Genomic DNA, 17,776 nt, shown 5'->3' with positions numbered 1-17,776 from the left:
CTAAACAAAATCTAAAATTTTCATATTTAAATTTTTTATACACTTTTAGAGTGTATTCAACATCGATCCAGTTATGCCACCTGACAGAATGTTTCCTCCCGCATTAATATTATCTCTACAATTCTGAGTTCAGCTGGAAAAAAAAAATAAGGACTCAATAATAAGCCCCTTTTATTCTACATGTTTAGTGATTCACACTTTTATGAAGCAAATTTTATGGTAAACTATACAATCCTATGTACAGCTCTACATTGCAAATAAGAAAGAAAATATTTAAATTTAAATTTTTCAAGCAACAATACCAATGTCCACTGCAACCCGTGTCTCTGAGGGAGTTCTTCAAGTTCATGCTTTTAACCAGTATCTTACAACATATCATGCTTCATGGGTGCAGTTCTAAAACTAACAACAATGGGAAATCACGCCTCTATCTCCTTCCAAGTCACCTGTACAAAAAGCACCCACAGTGAGTGTCAGCTTCAGCTTTTGTTCATGTTCCACAATTGCCTACCAGGTTGATTAACATTCACTTAAGGTGGCAAACTTGAGAATGGAGAAGAACCAAACTGCAGTTCTGAAAACTGTTCCAGCAGCTACCAAGCGGTCCTTTGGTGTCATTCACTGCTGCTGCTGCTCTTGCTGCTGCCACTGTCTTCTTGCTTGGGGGAGGATGAACTGTCTCGGACTGGCAGCAGGTCATAATGACAAGGGATGTGACTGTTCTTTGGGAGGTCATAGGGATCCTGGGCAAGAGGCCCATTATTGCTGAATATTCCTTGGACAATGCTCACTGTAGGTTCTGTGATAACCAAGGACATATTAGTTTGTCAGCAATTTTTTTAAAAGTATAATGCATCTGTTGTAACTATCACATACATACAAGGAACTTTTATAAAAATATAAGGAAATATTGGTTTTTTAATGTTATTCTTTTATAATTACATAGAGATGGTGACACTGTGGTTATTGTACCAACTGACATATACAGATGGTTTTCAGAGAGAAAGGATGACCACATGATTGGGATGAAGATATCAAGGGAGTGTACAGAAACCCTAGATATGACTCACTGTCTGAAAAACACCTTGGAAATGATATAGACCAAATCTCTTATGCTACAAGTAAGAAGACCAGAATCCTCAAAGGTTAACTCAAGTCATGAAAGCACTCAACAAGTTCACAACTTTAGGACTCAAGACCCTTGCTCTCAGTTGAGTTTCCAACCTACCATGACAGGTTTGTGGGACAATTCAAAGAAGGATTGCTGTTGACTTTCCAAAAATAAATTTAGTTCACTCTGGCTTCCATTTTAAAAGACATCTTAATATTTTAAAAATAAATTGTTTATATATTTTTTCAATAACATGTCAGGCATAAAACAAATTATCAGTGGTAAATTAGCCACTTCATTTACAAGTAGCAAAGAACTTTTTGAAGTTAAAATCATAAATACTAAGAGAGATATAGAGATAAAGACAGAAAGCAAGAGAGAGGAAAAAAACTAAAATATACAGTCCTAGCCGGGCTCAGTGGCTCAGCCTGTAATCCCGTGCCTTGGGAGGCTGAGGTGAGTGGATTGCCTGAGCCCGTGGGTTCGAGACCCGCCTGGGCAACTTGGCGAGACTTCATCTCTACAATAAATCAAAAAATTAGCCGGGTGTGGTAGCGAGCGCCTGTAGTTCCAGCTACTTGGAAGGCTGAAGTGGAAGGATTGCCGGAGCCCAGCAGTTCAAGGCTGCAGTGGCCGGGAGTGGCCACTGCACTCCGGTCTGGGCAACAGAGTGAGACTCCAACTCAAAAAAAAAAAAAAAAATACAGTCCTACTGTCTGGCTAATGGTGGTTGTGGCATGTTTTATTTCCCAACTGGTACTTGCAAAGGGCAATAAAAATAACTCTGATTTTAAATAAAACATAAGATTATTATTAATTTGTATCAGATTCATATATGAGAATATTACTGATATATCAGACAAGTTTAAAAGTAAAATGTTCAGCCGGGCTCAGTGGCTCAGCCTGTAATCCCGCGCCTTTGGGAGGCTGAGGTGAGTGGATTGCCTGAGCCCGCGGGTTCAAGACCTGCCTGGGCAGCAAGACCTCATCTCTACAATAAATCAAAAAATCAGCCGGGCGTGGTAGCACGTGCCTGTAATTCCGGCTACTCGGAAGGCTGAGGTGGAAGGATCGCCGGAGCCCGGCAGGTCGAGGCTGCGGTGGCCGGGAGCGGCCACTGCACTCCGGTCTGGGTGACAGAATGAGACTCCAACTCAAAAAAAAAAAAAAAAAAGTAAAATGTTCCAATCCTGCTAAAAGCATTATAATAATATAGTGAATACAATAAGGAAATGGAACCTCCCATTTTATACACTTGAACCATTTATTTTGGCTAACTAGATATATTAGCTAATATAACACATGTGTTATTCTACATGTGTGCTAAAATATTCACTATGGTTACAAAATAAAAAATGGCTAACAAGGTGGAAGATAAGGAAAGCTCACTTTAAGTTTTCTAAATGGTATTTTCCCTGAAAATTGCATTTGATAACAACTAATATGATCACTGTAAACACAAGCTGCATCTAAATGATGAATCATTATTTTCAATAAGATTTATATGAATTGAAATTATTGTATTCCCAAAGACTTTAAAATTGTTTCAAAAAGAAATGCTACGCAGTAGGTTCTTTCTATGACTAGGAGAACTCACCAACTTCATAGACGTTCTTGTTGGTTGAAGTTGAGTTATTGATCTCTGCATATGGCGAATCTCTTCGTGCTGGTGATTTCATCTCTACATAGCCACATTCTGAGCTTTTAGGGATAAGTACAGGTGGGTCTTTAATAGTGGCATATGGGTTTTCAGAACTGCTTAGGGAGCAGTTACTTGAATTATACTCAGAATTCTTTCCCAGGTCTGTGAAAAGAAATGGGAGAGAAAAGCTAATGCAACATCATTTCCTGGTGATAAATTACTTGGATGGGTTGCTTCTTTTTCTTTGTTATCTAGGTTTCCATAATTATATACACTAAAAATAATACTATCCATTTTTACCTTATTTTGGAGATAATTTTCTATGAAATTATCCATTTATGAAGCAATTTTAGTTCCTCTCTAAGGTGAGTACCAATGTCAGTTTCATGGACCTTATTTCATTTTGATGATCACATTCAAATTTATATTCTGTTCCAATCAATTTATATTCTATATTGCACATAGAATATTTACCAGACTTCAATCAAGAAACCAGTTGTTGAAGGTCCCAGGAGCACCAAGAAGGCATTTGTGCTGTGAGCATTCATTGTAAAACCTCAGTACTGGGCACCTTATCACTCAAACTCATTCCATTCAGTCAACATGTAGCCATGCTTATTTTCCTTGCTAGTTCCTTTTTTACACTTTTCTCTACTTATAAGCCATACTTATTTCAAAGGAAATATGAGTACTTCCTCAGCAAACTGAATCTTGCATTGCCCAAAACTTAATCTCTATTAAGATCCACCTCTAGTTACTCTCTTCATGTCAGTCAACCATGTTTGTGTGTTTGATTTAGTAGTTTACCACAGTAACAAGTCTACATTTTTTTCTACACTGTCACTCTAGCTAGCTTAAAAAATACTCGGTCTTGGAGATAATTTTTTAAATTGTCATTCTGACATATGTGTTTCTTTCTCCAATTTCTATCTACCTTTTAAGGATTTTCCCATATAGCTTCTGTCAAGTCCAAAAGCACCTGTGGAAAAAGGAAGAGAGAAACACCCAGTGAGAACTGAAAGAAAGAGAATATCCATATAATATTCCAAGGTCATGGAAGAAGATCTCCCCACTGCAACAAATAACCAAGGCTGCTGCTTTTCAAACCTTTATGCCAGGATCAGTTATGCTGGGTGTACCCAGTGCTTAGAATTAAATACATATGTACCCTTGATCATTCATCTGTTCATTTACAGTGACTTTGGGAAAAGCAAGCTGACAGAACAGGGTAGAGACTGAGGCATAGAGATCAATTAGTATACTTGATTCAAGAGTGCACAGAAAGAAAGCACAGTCAAGACTAGAACTGAAAATTCACAACTCTGTGCAGACCTTTCAAAGCTCTCATAGTTGTCAAATTGTTTTCCCAATAACCACTATTTGGTTATATTGTTGCATCCACTATAAGCATGTTTTCTAAAGACTAGAAACTTCAGGCATTGTTGACAAGCACTTTACAAGCAATACTAGCTCTTGCTCATCATTATTCAGCTTCTATTTTTAACAATTTGAGTTTTCCAGGTATGGGGCATAACTGTGTAAGAACCTAGAAAGGCAAAAAAAGGCTTTTCTTATCTTAAAATGGCTGGCTTTTATGTCTTGGGGGGGAAACAGAAGAGGGCTATTCCTCCTCACACTGGGAAAAATAAAGTATGTAGACAAGTGAGAACATACAACCACGTATGGAAATCAATCAGGTTATAAGTGTCACATAAAATATAAGCATTTAACCATAGATCCAAGAATATAAGAGAACATTATTACCTAGCCCATTTTATGCCACCTGATGCATAAATGCTAACTTGCATTGTTAATACTGCAGGAGAATCCCAAGCATCTATTGGAGCTATGTTGTGACAAAGAGGAAACAACAGAGTAAAAGACAAAGGACCTAGATTTCATCACTTATTAGTTGTATGACTTTGGGGCAAGATATTCAACTCTCTGAGTGCTAATTTTCTCATCTCTAAAATGGGAAAAACAAAACTTGCCTTCCCACCTTATCAGATTGTTGTATCATTAAATGAAATAGAACATATGAAAAGGCTTTGTAAACTTTGAAGCACTACACAAATGAATAGTGTTTCACTAACTGTAACACTTAAATGTGTCATACTACCCTCAGCTTTGGTCTGTCTAAAAGTATTCCAAGGCATTTTCAATTATCTTTTAAAAGAATGTTATGCACTTAGGTTAAAAGCAGAGAGTGAAGGAATGACTTGTGATGAACATTCCATGTATTTGAGAATGTTAAGAAGATAATAGCCCTGCTACTGTGCATACATCTCTTAGAGTAATGTTAAACTTGAATTCTATTGATGTCATATGGGGGCCACTGAGTAAGGCCACACTGTTGTGGAGAAAGAGAGGATCTCCCGGAGGGAGATGATACATCAAATATCAATCATTGTGGGACAAGAAATGGGAATATTTTCCTCTCAGTCACGCTGTCTCAGATCTGGGTTGTGAAGAGTCTATAGCTAAGTGCTCAGCTACTGGAAAAGGTGCAGGGGTATGAGGAGGCAGGGTAAACAAGTGAGTAGTAAAATATTAACCTTACCAAAGAGAGGTCTGGCCTTTGCCCTCAGGTCCTGGAGCATGATCTCTAAGTCCTTAGATGTCCTATTCCATAGAAGTGTTTTTGTTTATCTGGGAGCTTAGGGTGACACTAGTTAGCGTAACAAAGTGATTTGTGGTGGAAGTTTGGGCCATGTGGTATCAACTCCACCTCTGGAGGAGCAGAAACTAATGGTCAACTGCATGGACAGTCAAATATGTATATAAGACCCAAGCTTATAAAAAAAATTCTGGATACAAAGACTGAGGTGACTCCTATTTAACATGGTGCTGGAAAGTCCTAGCCAGAACAATCAGGCAAAATAAGGAAATCAGAGGTATCCAAATAGGAAAAAAGGAAGCTAAGCTATCCCTCTTTGCAGACGATATGATTCTATCCCTAGAAAACCCTGGGGAGTCTGTCAAAAACCTTGCATTGATAAATGACTTTAGTAAAGTCTCAGGTTACAAAATCAACACAAAAGACAGTTGCATTTCTACACAACAGCAATAGGCAGGCAGAGAACCAAATATAAAGCATAGTCCTATTAACAATAGCCACACACAAAAAAATGAAATAGCTTGGCGTCCACCTAATCAGAGAAGTGAAAGTCCTTTACATCAAGAATTACAAATGCTGTTCAAAGAAATCAAGGATGACACAAACAAATGGAAAAACATCCCATGCTCATGGATTGGAAGAATCAATATTGTCAAGCTGTCTATGCTACCCAAGGCAATCTACAGATTCAATGCAATACCCATTAAATTATCAACAATATTTTTCACAGACCTGGAAATGACAATACAGAAATTCATATAAAAAAAAAGAGCATGAATAGTCAAAACAATCCTCAGAAAAAGGAGCAAAGCAAGAAATATGACACTTCCAGACTTTAAATTTGATTATAAGGTTACAGTAACCAAGACGGTATGGTATTGGTACAGGAATAGGCACATAGACCAATGGAACAGGACAGAGATTTTTGAAAGTAAAAATACAGTCTTTTTTTTTTTTTTTTGAGTTGGAGTCTCACTCTGTCACCCAGACTGGGAGTGCAGTGGCCGCTCCCGGCCACCGCAGCCTTGACCTACTGGGCTCCGGCGATCCTTCCGCCTCAGCCTTCCAAGTAGCCGGAATTACAGGCATGCGCTACCACGCCCGGCTGATTTTTTGATTTATTGTAGAGATGAGGTCTCACAGTCCAGGCAGGTCTCGAACCCACAGGCTCAGGCAATCCACTCACCTCAGCCTCCCAAAGGCGCAGGATTACAGGCTGAGCCACCGAGCCCGGCAAAATACAGTCTTTTAACCAACTCATCTTCGACAAAGCCACCAATAACAATTATTGAGGAAAGGAGACCATATTTAGCAAATGGTGCTGGGAAAACTGGCTGACTGCATACAGAAGAATGAAACTGGACCCATACCTATCACTGTATACAAAAATCAACTCTAAATGGATCAAAGACTTAAATGTAAAACCTCAAACTATAAGAATCCTAGAAAAAAACATAGGAAACACCCTTATGCCCATCAGAGTAGGCAATGAATTCTGAACCAAGACCCCAAAAGTGAATGCCATAAAAGCTAAGATTGACCAGTGGGACATCATCAAACTGAAAAGCTTTTGCACAGCAAAAGAAACCATCAAGAGAGTAAAGAGGCAACCCACAGAATGGGGAAAAAAGATCTGCAAATTATGCATCTAAGACCTAACATCCAGGTCTACATTAAACTCAAACAAAGCAAAAGGAAAAAACAAACAACCCCATTAAAAAGTGGGCAAAGGACATGAACAGACACTTCTCAAAAGACATGCAAGCAGCCAACAGACTCAACCTCACTAATCATCACAGAAATGCAAATCAAAACTATAATGAGATACCACCTAACTTCAGTAAGGATGGGTATCATTAATAAGTCAAAAAACAAAAAAAACAAAAAAAAACAGATTCTGGCATGGGTGCAGAGAAAAGGAAATGCTTCTGTACTATTGGTGGGAATGCAAGCTAGTTCAACCTCAATGGAAAGCAGTGCAGCAATTCCTAAAAGAACTAAAAATTGATCTTCCATCAGATCCAGCAATCCCTTTCCTGGGAATATACCCAGAGGAACATAAATTGCACTACCAAAAAGTCACCTGCATACACATGTTTACTGCCACACTGTTCACACTAGCAAAAACATGGAGCCAACCCTGCTGCCCATTGAAAGTGGACTGGATAAAGAAAATGTGGTACCTATACACAATGGAGTATTATGCAGCCATAAAGAAGAACAAAATCATGGATTTCACAGGAACTTGGATGGAGTTGCAGACCATCATACTAAGTGAACTATCACAGAAGCAAAGAACTGAATACTGCATGTTCTTACTCATAAGTGGGCCCTGAACACTAGTCACATTAGCACAAAGTTAGGATCGGCAGTCACTGGGCACTGGTCGGGGAGGGAGGGAAGAAAGAGGATGGGGGGGCATGTGACAACACAGAGGGTACCTGTTCCATTACCAGGGGAAGAAGTGAGGGCCAATTAGAAACCCAAACTTCACTTGCATGCAGCCCACTTATGTAGTTAATCCTCACTAGTACCCCACATCTCTATAATAAAAATGAAACTATAATTAAAAATAAAAAGCAAAAGTACTTAAAGCATTTAAAAAAAAAAAAAGACTGAGGTGAGCTTCTCTGGTTGGTAATATTCTGTGCATGTGGTCATACAACGTTACCAGGAAAAGTTAGCACTGCCCAGGACTCCAGGGAGAAAGGACAACTGGAAGCATCATACTTTGAATGTTCCTGATCTCTGCCCCATGTGTCTCTTCCCTTGACTGCTTTTAATCTGTATCCTTTGCTGTAATAAACCGTAACCATGAGTATAACTGTTCAATGAGTTCTGTGAATCTTTTTAGCAAATTTTTTATTCTAAGGCTGGATGTGCTGACCCTAGAACTTGCAGCTGATGTCAGCAATGAGGGTGGTCTTGGAGATTCCTGGACTTTGTAAAGAGACCCCATGAAGATGGGGCAAGGCCTGAGGCCTCTGAGCACAACCTTATCAGGGAGCTCAGCACATGTTACTCTGCCAAATTCCCTTGACCATCTCCAAACTATAGCAAAGCCTTATTAAAAGCCCATCTTGGTCCTAGCTGTGTAATGGCTAGTCTTCCCCAAGGTGTTAAAAAGAGGAGGAGCAGCAGGGGGTAGATAGTAAATAAGGGAATGAGACCAGTCATCTCTGCCAGATTCACTGCCTTGGAGGAGCCGGGAACTATTTTAACAAGGGAGCGGGTACTCTTATATGTACCAATCCATGGGTCAGGGCATTCAAATGCTTGATAAATATTTTAGGCTGGGCATGGTGGCTCACACCTGTAATCCCAGAACTTTGGGAGACAGAGGTGAGAGGATTATCTGAGTCCAGGGGTTTGCGACCAGCCTAGGCAACTTGGTGCGACTGCATCTCTACAGTAAATCAAAAAATTAGCTGGGTGTGGTGGTGCATGTCTGTAGTTCCAGCTACTTGGAAGGCTGAGGGGAGAGGATTGCTTGAACCCAGCAGTTCGAGGCTGTGTTAGCCGTGAGTGTGCCACTGCACTCCAGCCTAGGCAACAGAGTGAGACTCTGACTCAATAAATAAATATTTAAAAATTTTTCTCAGTTTTAATTTGCAATATGGTAAATATCAATAGATATAGCCCATATCAACACAACCTCTTTGAGTCCTCAATAAATTAAAAAATTTTAAGAATGGAAACCTCTTTCTGATTGTCCTGATTCCAAAAAGTTTAAGAACCACTGATCTACTATATTTTTGTTGGTATCTGTTTCCTCACTTGAAAGGGGAAGAGGTTTTCAGGTATAAATACCCTATACTAAAAAAGAATAAAGAGAACTATACATCCTAGTGCTAAATTGACAGGGTTCAAATACCAACTCTAATATCTAATAAACTATGAGGCCTTGTACAAATTTCTTAACTTCTTTATGACCAGTTTTTCAACTGTGACATGGAGGTGAAGATAATAATAGTACCCACCTATCAGAGTATTTGTGAAAATTAAATTAAGATGTGTACAGCTAGAATGTAAGCTACAAGCAGGCAGAGATCCCGATCTCTTTTGATCAACTCCTGGCACATAGCAGGAACTCAATAAATGTTAGTTGAATAGATAAAGCCTTTAGGACAGCAGTAAGCTCTATATTTGTGTTAGATATAATTCTGTTAGTGTGGGATTTTCTTTTTAAATCTTAAGTTGTAGAGACAGGGTTCACCATGTTGTCCAGGCTGGTCTCCAACTTCTGGCTTCAAGTGATCCTTCCACCTTGACCTCTCAAAGTGTTGGGATTACAGGTGTGAGCCACCACTCCCAGCCTATTGTGTTTTTTGATGGGTGTTTGCAATAGATCGCTTTGGCACAGAGATCTGTGACTATTTCAGGTGACCACAAGATAAAGATGTTGTTGGAGACATATGTTGGGTGAACTCACCAAGCTCGTTGAGGTAGCCACCATGTTTCCAGTCTGCCGGCAGTGTCCCAGTGCAGTCCCCCACGGGGCCTCTCTTCCCAGGGTTCACATTTTTAAGATTCACAAATAGCTGATTGTTTTTTGACTGTGAAAAATGTAAGCAACAAAAGAATTTTAAAAACAATATAACTCAGAATAGCATAGTGTTACCCATTCGGGGAAAAGCAAGTCCAAGAAACATATCGAGGACCAGTCCTTAAAGGAAGCTGAGTCAAGAGGCTGAAGTGGAACTTGAAGGGCAGCAGGAGTCCATGTCCCTCAGCCCCAGCTACTCCCTCCATGACCTCAGGCTCTTCATTCTGTCATCCGGTGCCAATCAGACCGTATTTGGGTTCACATACATGGAACTTCGAATTAAAAAAAAAAAAAGGATTTTTGGTCTAAGCCCTCCCATCAAAAACTGTTACAGGTGACATTTAGTAGTCTTCCAAGGCATAAACATGAGGCTAAGATTATCTGCTTTGCCTCCTTCCCTGAATTTCTATGAGCTACAAATGGAATGATGAATGTGAAAGTCTCTGGAGAATGTGAAATGCTATTTAATCATGAGCCACTATAATTAAAATCTAGCTTCATTAATTTACAACTGGATTAATTTAACTTGCTTGATTTTTTTCTAATAGAGAGCTGGAATTAGACAATGAAGATTGGAAATATAATTCGAGTATGATTGGAAGGGAAACACGTCTGGGATTTCAGAGCATTGTGGGGAAGACTAGGGGTGAGTTGGGTGCTACTAGAGAAGTCTCTCCGGGTTCTACACAGCTCTTAGACTCCAACTTCCCTGTGCCTCGGTTTCCTCATTTGTAAAATGGGGATAATAATCACTCAATTTGTAGGTATGAAGATAACAGGTTTACATCTGTAAAGTGATTAGAAATACTTGGCATGCAGTATTAGGTAGTTTGACCTACAAAAATAACAATTTCATGTGGTTCAACCCAAATAAGAATCTACTATTGTTGTTGTTACTAAAGTACAGGTAGCCAGGAAAGGTGCTTGAAGAGACAAACCTAGTGATTTTGCCCAGGGTTGACTCTGCTATAGGTCTTTAATGTTTTTGTTAATATCATTATGAGACATTATTTTAAAACCTCATGTAAAATTAGAAACATTTTCCCAAGGAGGAGTAATGGAAACATTACAGATTGTAGCGTTCTTGGCTCACACAGCAGCTGCCTCATTCACTAATGGCAGTTATGTTTGGGAGTGACTTAAACTCTCCATTACTCAGGTTTTTGTCAGTGAGCTTCAGATTCTAAGACACACCCGGAGAATTGCTTAGAGGATAGAAAATATACAAGAGGAGACCCAAAAACTCAGAATTATTTTTTGGAGGACGAATCCCTTGTAGTACAAGCTTCCCCCACTGGGTAAGTGTTCTAGGAACATAATGGCATCAATGTATTAGCTAGTGTTGTTGTGAGAGGCTGTGTTTGGCTTCAGTGATTTTATTTTTTGAAGATACTTTCAACGAATTTGCCCATTTCACCATGGGTGATTTACGAGTGCACCTGCCCACACTGCGCTGAGCATTCAGCAGTTTTTGAACATAAACAACATAACCCCTGTGCTCCACCTTCCTTATTCACCCAATCTCGTGCCCAGTGATGTTTTTTTTGTTTCCTGGGATGAAAAAAGTCTTCCAAGAAAAGCATTTTGCCAATGTAGAAGGGGTGAAACACAAAACGGCAGAAACACTAAAACGCACCAAAACTGATGAGTTCAAAAACTGTTTTGAGCAGTGGAAAAGGGGTCTCAATAGGTATATTGCATCAGAGAGAACTTTGAAGGTGATTGAAGTTTAAATATATAAGAATAAATACATAATTTTTTATAAATATATTTTGGAGTTTCTTTGGGCCCCCCCCATATGTAAAGTACATCAGCATCTGGCAAACAATAGCCCTCAACAAATGCATGTTCCCATCCTCTTTCCCCAGCCCCCCTTCAAAGACTTGAGCCGTTTCCTCTCACCTTTGCGATGGTCATCCTGTCCCTGTTGTTGACGTGAGGGGATGTGGCGCACTGGGTAAGTGTGTGGTAACTGGGATTGGTGAAGTAATGGCTGTTACCATTTCCACCATTGCTGTGAGGAAGAGTTTCTGCAAGAAGATGAGAAGGAAATGATTAAGGCAGTAGGCTTCCCTGAATCTGTGTGGAAAAAAAAGAAATAAAAATAACAGAACAAATATCTGGACTTCTTCAATCTGGATAGAATACTCTTTTGCCCAACCCACTTAGCAAAGTTTCTAGAAGTAATAGGCCTCCACCTTTATACCTATCTCCTTGGAAAAATACAGAAGTACTGTAAACAAATGTTAACCTGAAAGAGTCAGTCCTTCAAGATGGATCCTGAGTGGTTAACTGGGCTTAAATTTAAAACAGAGTCAAGAGGCCATTTGCTGACTAAGGGAGTCACACATGTACTCTGAGTTTTCTAGAAAACTTGCACTTTTTAAATCTTTGGGTCTTCCAGAGCTCACTTGAACCTACGGCTCAGATCTCACCTACCTGTGGCCAATCAAGGCTCAGTGGTATCAACCAATCAGGGCTCAACTGTATTTACTCAGAATGTAGCTGCATCAACCAATCAGAACTGCGTTTCAATACTTCATTTGCATAAATAGACCTGATTGGGAACCTGGGCAGAAGCTTTTGCTATAAAACCCAAGCCTTCTCTTTGTTCTCTGAAACACATCTTGCTTTTTTACAGTAGGCAGCCTCTTCCTGGTTTGCAAACCATTCACTGGAAGAAAGGCTCTTTTCTCCAAATTCTTTTTCAGAAAACTTTTGTTCACAGTAGGCAAAGACAAGTGCTCTTTGCTTTGGAGTTCGTACAAGCTGGGAAGCATCATTTGAAGCTACTTCTGCAACTCTTCTTTTTTTAAAAAACACTTGAGTGCTTGACACAATAATTCTGCACAAAAATACATTATGTAAATCAGCTACCTTTCTTATTCTCCCAGAATCATTATATTTTTAAACATATAACCAACCCGAAATTCTTTAGTCATTGCCCCCCAAATAATAAAGATTTTAGCCTTTCAAATTCCTCCCTGTAAGTGGTTACTTATCCTGCTGATTGAGCATGTCACTTATAAATGTTTTCCTTTTATGAGGACTTGTGACAGAAAGAAAGATCCAAGCGAGCTTTTTTAAAGGACTGATTTGGTTTTGCTAATACCAAAAAGGTGTTTCTTATAGAACTTGGTTCTCTTCAGTTAGTGATTCATGTGGGTGTAGGGGAAAGCTAAAAAGCACCATAGAAAGTACCCAAGGCCAAAGACAGGAACCTGGTCCACTTCCCTGATCTGCTCCATGTCCTTGGTAAACTTATGATCCTCTTTTCCTCCCTTCCCCTTCTCTACAGATGACAAAAATATAAGATTGGATGCAAAACTTTTTTTGTTGTTGAAATTCCCTAAATCTAAAACATAATCACACAATGAACCCAATTTTTAAACCCTCATAGAAAACAACAGAGTGATGATTTTACTATTGTTGAAATATAAGACACATCTCTAACAATTTAATCTTTTCCAAACATACAATTATCTCAAGGATAATTGGCAGGAGAAAATGGACAGCACATCCAAACACCAGTTTTGAAGAACCTGGTTGAAACTCAAATTTTCAAGGAGTAAAATACCTCTCATGCCTCCAGTCTTACCTGAAATGGTATAATCTGCATTGATGACCCTCATAGCAGGGGTGTAGGTAACTGCTGGCATGCTCGATTCCTTTCCTTTCTGTTTGTGTCTATAAATAATGAACAATGCCAGTAGAAAGAGAACAACTAGAACAAGAATGATGATGCCTGCAATGGCCCCGATCTGATAGGAATCAGCAGGAAGAGCGGTGCTGGTTCGGCTTAAGCTGTTCAGGTTTCCAACAATTATAACACCAGCTAGAAAAAGGAGAAGAGAGACTTGAGAAAGGATGGCAGTGTGCTGGATAAATGTTTGATCTCTATTTACAAAAACAACCTTCTGTATTAGTGCCTGGATGTTTTTAGTTCATAAAATGTTAATTTGGAAACAGAGCAGGAAGCAAAAACAAACATTCCTTATTTTCAGATGTTGTCAGCTTATCTGTACCCAGAGGAAGTGTACTCTAAGACTCAAAAGGAGGCAGAATCTGGGTGTGGTGATATGTACCTATAATCCCCGCTACCAATGGTAACTACAGTCTTAGCTACTCAGGAGGCTAAGGTAGGAGGATTGATTGAGGATAGGAGTTTGAGACCAGCCTGGGAAACACAGCAAGACCCTGTCTCTTAAAACAAACAAAAACAAAAAACAGAACTTTCTCAATCCAAAGAGATTCAACAGTAGGATTTGAGAGCTTCTTATACACTTCAGATTAAATGCTGAGACTGGCAATTAATTTGGGGTAGTAATTTATCTAATTTTTTATTTTGCTTTACTTATTATTCAATATTGAGCTTATACAGAGCTAAATCCTAAATGCTTCAACTGTCTAACTTAACCATATGTCTATCCTTAGCATTTCTAAGAGTAATTTTATTTCCAAGCATAACTCCATTATAAACCTACTCCAAGAACAGGATCTGGCAAGACGTGGTGGCTCAGCCTGTAATCCCAGCACTTCGGGAGGCCAAGGCGAGAGGATTATCTGAGCCCATGGGTTCGAGACCAGCCTGGGCAACTTGGTGAGACCTTGTCTCTACAATAAATCACAAAAAAAAAACTAGCCGGATGTGGTGGTGTGCGTCTGCAGTTCCAGCTATTTGGAAGGCTGAGGTGGAAGGATTACCTAAGTTCAGCAGGTGGAGGCTGTGGTGGCCATGAGTGAGCCACTGTACTCCAGCCTGGGTGACAAGAGTGAGACTTCAACTCAAAAAAAAGAAAAGAAAAGAAAAGAAAAAGAACAGGATTTGCCTTAGGCTAATTACAATGGGTCTTTTCCCCCAGAAGATACTGTCCTGTGCAAAGTTATTTTCCATGACAGAAAGATTTGTCCTGATAATACCTGATAACCTCACCCTAAAACCTTACTCATTAAACTCAGAATTCAACATTACATAGTTTTTGTGGTCCATTAAGTGAAAATGCTAAAGGCACAGTTGAGAATTTAAAAACCTGACATCTAAAAAAATTGTCCCAGATATTCTGAACTTTCCTCAAACTTTTAGGCTGCAGTTTTATTATCTGGAAATGAGAAAACTGGCCTTCATCTAGCTGCTTCCAGCTCAAATCATGTATCTATGATTTTATGATTCTAACTACTTAAACCTTCTTATAAACAGTCTGCCCTGAAATATAGACCACCAAGGCCAATGTAGTGAGATTACAATGTATTTGTAATAATGGTATGACCATGAAATAGAACATTCTATTGTTATGACAGTCAAATGTATATCATAAGCATGTAAAAGTTATTTATGAAAGAAATTAAATGTTGTAAATATATGGTCTGCAGTTTAAGGTGACTCTAACACTGTACACATTTTTAAAGTCTTTTACAGCCCATTTGCTTGTTGCCTACCAGAGAGTACCACACATGGCAGGAGCTGAGGTCCCCTGGAGGGCATGCTTCAGAACCATCCAAAGCTCTTTCTCAAAGGTCCCATCCACCCCAAAACCAGAATCGCCTAAATGGGTCTACGTATATGACAACTACTCCCGGGTGATTATGATATATATCCTAAAATTAAAAACCATGGGAGCACATTTTTTAAAAAACGTATGTCCATCATATGACCCAATCATTCTAGTCCTAGATATCTACCCAAGAGAAATGAAAGCACGTGTCCATACAGAGACTTGGTTCATCACTGTTCATAGCAACTTTATTTGTAATACACCAAAACTGGAAACAACCCAAATATCCATTATGACATGAATGGGCAAACAAATTATAGATTATCCATACAATGGAATACTAGTCAGCAAGGAAAGGAACTGAACTGTTGATATACATAACAGCATGGTTCAATTTCAAAATAATTACACTGATTAAACAAAACCAGACCAAAAAGAAGAGTACAGTATAATTCCATTTGTATCAAACTCTACAACATGCAAACTAATCTATAGTGACAGAAAGTAGCTGAGTGATTGCCTAGGGCCTAAGGGGTGGTGGAAGCAGCGAGGGGCATGAGGAAATGTACATGATGATGGCTAATTACTTATTGTGGTGATGGTTTCATAGGTGTATACATATTTATGATTTCATCGAAGTGTATACTTTAAATAAGTGTGTTTTTTGTATGTTCATTATACCTCAATAAAGCTGAAAAAATAATAGGCTCAGTAGAAAATTTACAAGCTTTGGAATAAGAGAAACCTGGCATAAAAGCTTTGACACAATCTGTATATTAACTATGTGACCTTGAGAAATTTACTCAACCTCTCTAAGTTTTAGTTTCTTTGTCTGCAGGACAACAACATTAAGGTATCCAAACGGCAACTAAATAAGTAGCCAGTTATACCATGTAGAGTTGTGATAAGGATTATGCCAGATAACATAAGGGAAGGTAACATAAGCCAAGTACCACTGACTGCTACATGGTGGTTACATAACAAGAGGTAGTAGCTATATATTTGTGAGTGTCTTTACCTTGATCACATCGCGCACCCTTCCATCCTGGGCTGCAGTAACAGGTCCCGGTGATGTGGTCGCAGGTGGAGTTATTCAGACAGTCACATATCTGGCGACAGCCATAGCCGTACGTTCCTGCAGGGCACTCTAGAGGAGGAAAGTCAAATGCAGCTTCCCAGTCTGGGGAGTCAGAGCAGGGCTGTCTTTTTCCACGTACCCCTACCACATACCTGTAGGGAGCTCTTTTAGGGCTCTTTTAGGGATCAGTACAAGTCTGCCCAGGGTGTCCCACATTTGGACATTCATGGTAGGACCCAGTCTAGGCTACACAGCGCCGACAGAGCAGCTCAACATTATAGCTTCTGACACTTTCAGCTGCTATACACTCACCTCCCTGCTGTGTATATGAGGTGTCTGTGGAACCTCCAGGGAACAGATGAAGATAATCACTCAGGGCAATTTCAGGTGACTCCTCTAGGCCAAACCCTCATGTGGGCTGGTCGGGGCCTAGACTGAAAAGTATACACCAGAGATGCTTCCTTGAGAAGAGGTATATTTTACTGTGGGCTCAGGGATCCTCTTAAAGACATGTTCTTGCTTAGATTTGCTGAGAGTAGGAGAAGGGGGAGATGGCAAGTTTTGTTAATTTTGTAGGTAAGAGATTCGTTTGCCATGGAATGGTCCAAATTTTGGATTTGCAGGGTAAAGTATCAGAGACTAAAATAGTGGGATTCTTATGATGTGGTCTTAATAAAAGCATGGCATGAATTTCATAGAATAGCATAGACATGTTAAATCTAAAAATCCCCTTGACAAAAATTGATGTTCTTCATAAAGTGAGCAGCAGGGGGCAGTGTGCTATTATTATTAGAGTTCTCCATCAAACACAGGGTTTGTTTACAAATAAGCGTTGGGGGAAGTCTCCAAAAATAGGGACATTTTAATTTGATGTTCAGAGTAATCACGGAAGCAATTAAGAGGTTTTTATTTAATAAGACCTTAACCAGTCGTCTGGCATTCAAGTAAAAGTCAGTTTGGAGCCGATTCTGGTTTCTCTGCATGTGTTTAGACATTTATACACATACACAGTATTTCTATACACAGGTAGGGGTGTGCATGCAACTGTGTTCCTCAGTATCTGTTTCATGATTAAATGAAACAGTAATGCAAAACTAAAATTGGGCTGTCTCTTTTTTGAGCTGATTCCTGGATGTCACTTTTGTTGCATTTTCTAAAAAGAAGATACACAAAGATATCCTAGGGCTGCCGGGCTTGGTGGCTCAGCCTGTAATCCCATGCTTTGGGAGGTTGAGGTGAGTGAATTGCCTGAGCCCGCAGGTTCGAGACCCGCCTGGGCAACTTGGTGAG

General features: G+C 39.5%; 1 protein-coding gene across 1 annotated transcript in view; it reads right to left on the bottom strand.

Moving 5' to 3' along the window:
- Window positions 1-272: 272 nt before the first annotated feature.
- Window positions 273-17,776, bottom strand: part of MEGF10 (multiple EGF like domains 10) — a 128,885-nt gene continuing 111,381 nt past the window's right edge. The window contains exons 18-24 of the mRNA XM_008065041.2: window positions 16,427-16,555; window positions 13,515-13,751; window positions 11,819-11,946; window positions 9,803-9,926; window positions 3,688-3,732; window positions 2,709-2,915; window positions 273-799 (exon numbers count right to left, since the gene is read on the bottom strand). Coding sequence (XP_008063232.1) covers window positions 615-799; window positions 2,709-2,915; window positions 3,688-3,732; window positions 9,803-9,926; window positions 11,819-11,946; window positions 13,515-13,751; window positions 16,427-16,555 — 1,055 coding nt within the window. The 3' untranslated portion in view covers window positions 273-614. The remainder of the gene's footprint in view (window positions 800-2,708; window positions 2,916-3,687; window positions 3,733-9,802; window positions 9,927-11,818; window positions 11,947-13,514; window positions 13,752-16,426; window positions 16,556-17,776) is intronic.

The sequence above is a fragment of the Carlito syrichta genome, unplaced genomic scaffold (genome assembly GCF_000164805.1).
Source record: "Carlito syrichta isolate Samal-C Ts95f unplaced genomic scaffold, Tarsius_syrichta-2.0.1 Scaffold308139, whole genome shotgun sequence".
NCBI classification, from domain to species: domain Eukaryota; kingdom Metazoa; phylum Chordata; class Mammalia; order Primates; family Tarsiidae; genus Carlito; species Carlito syrichta.
This window is presented reverse-complemented; position numbering and strand designations above follow the sequence as displayed.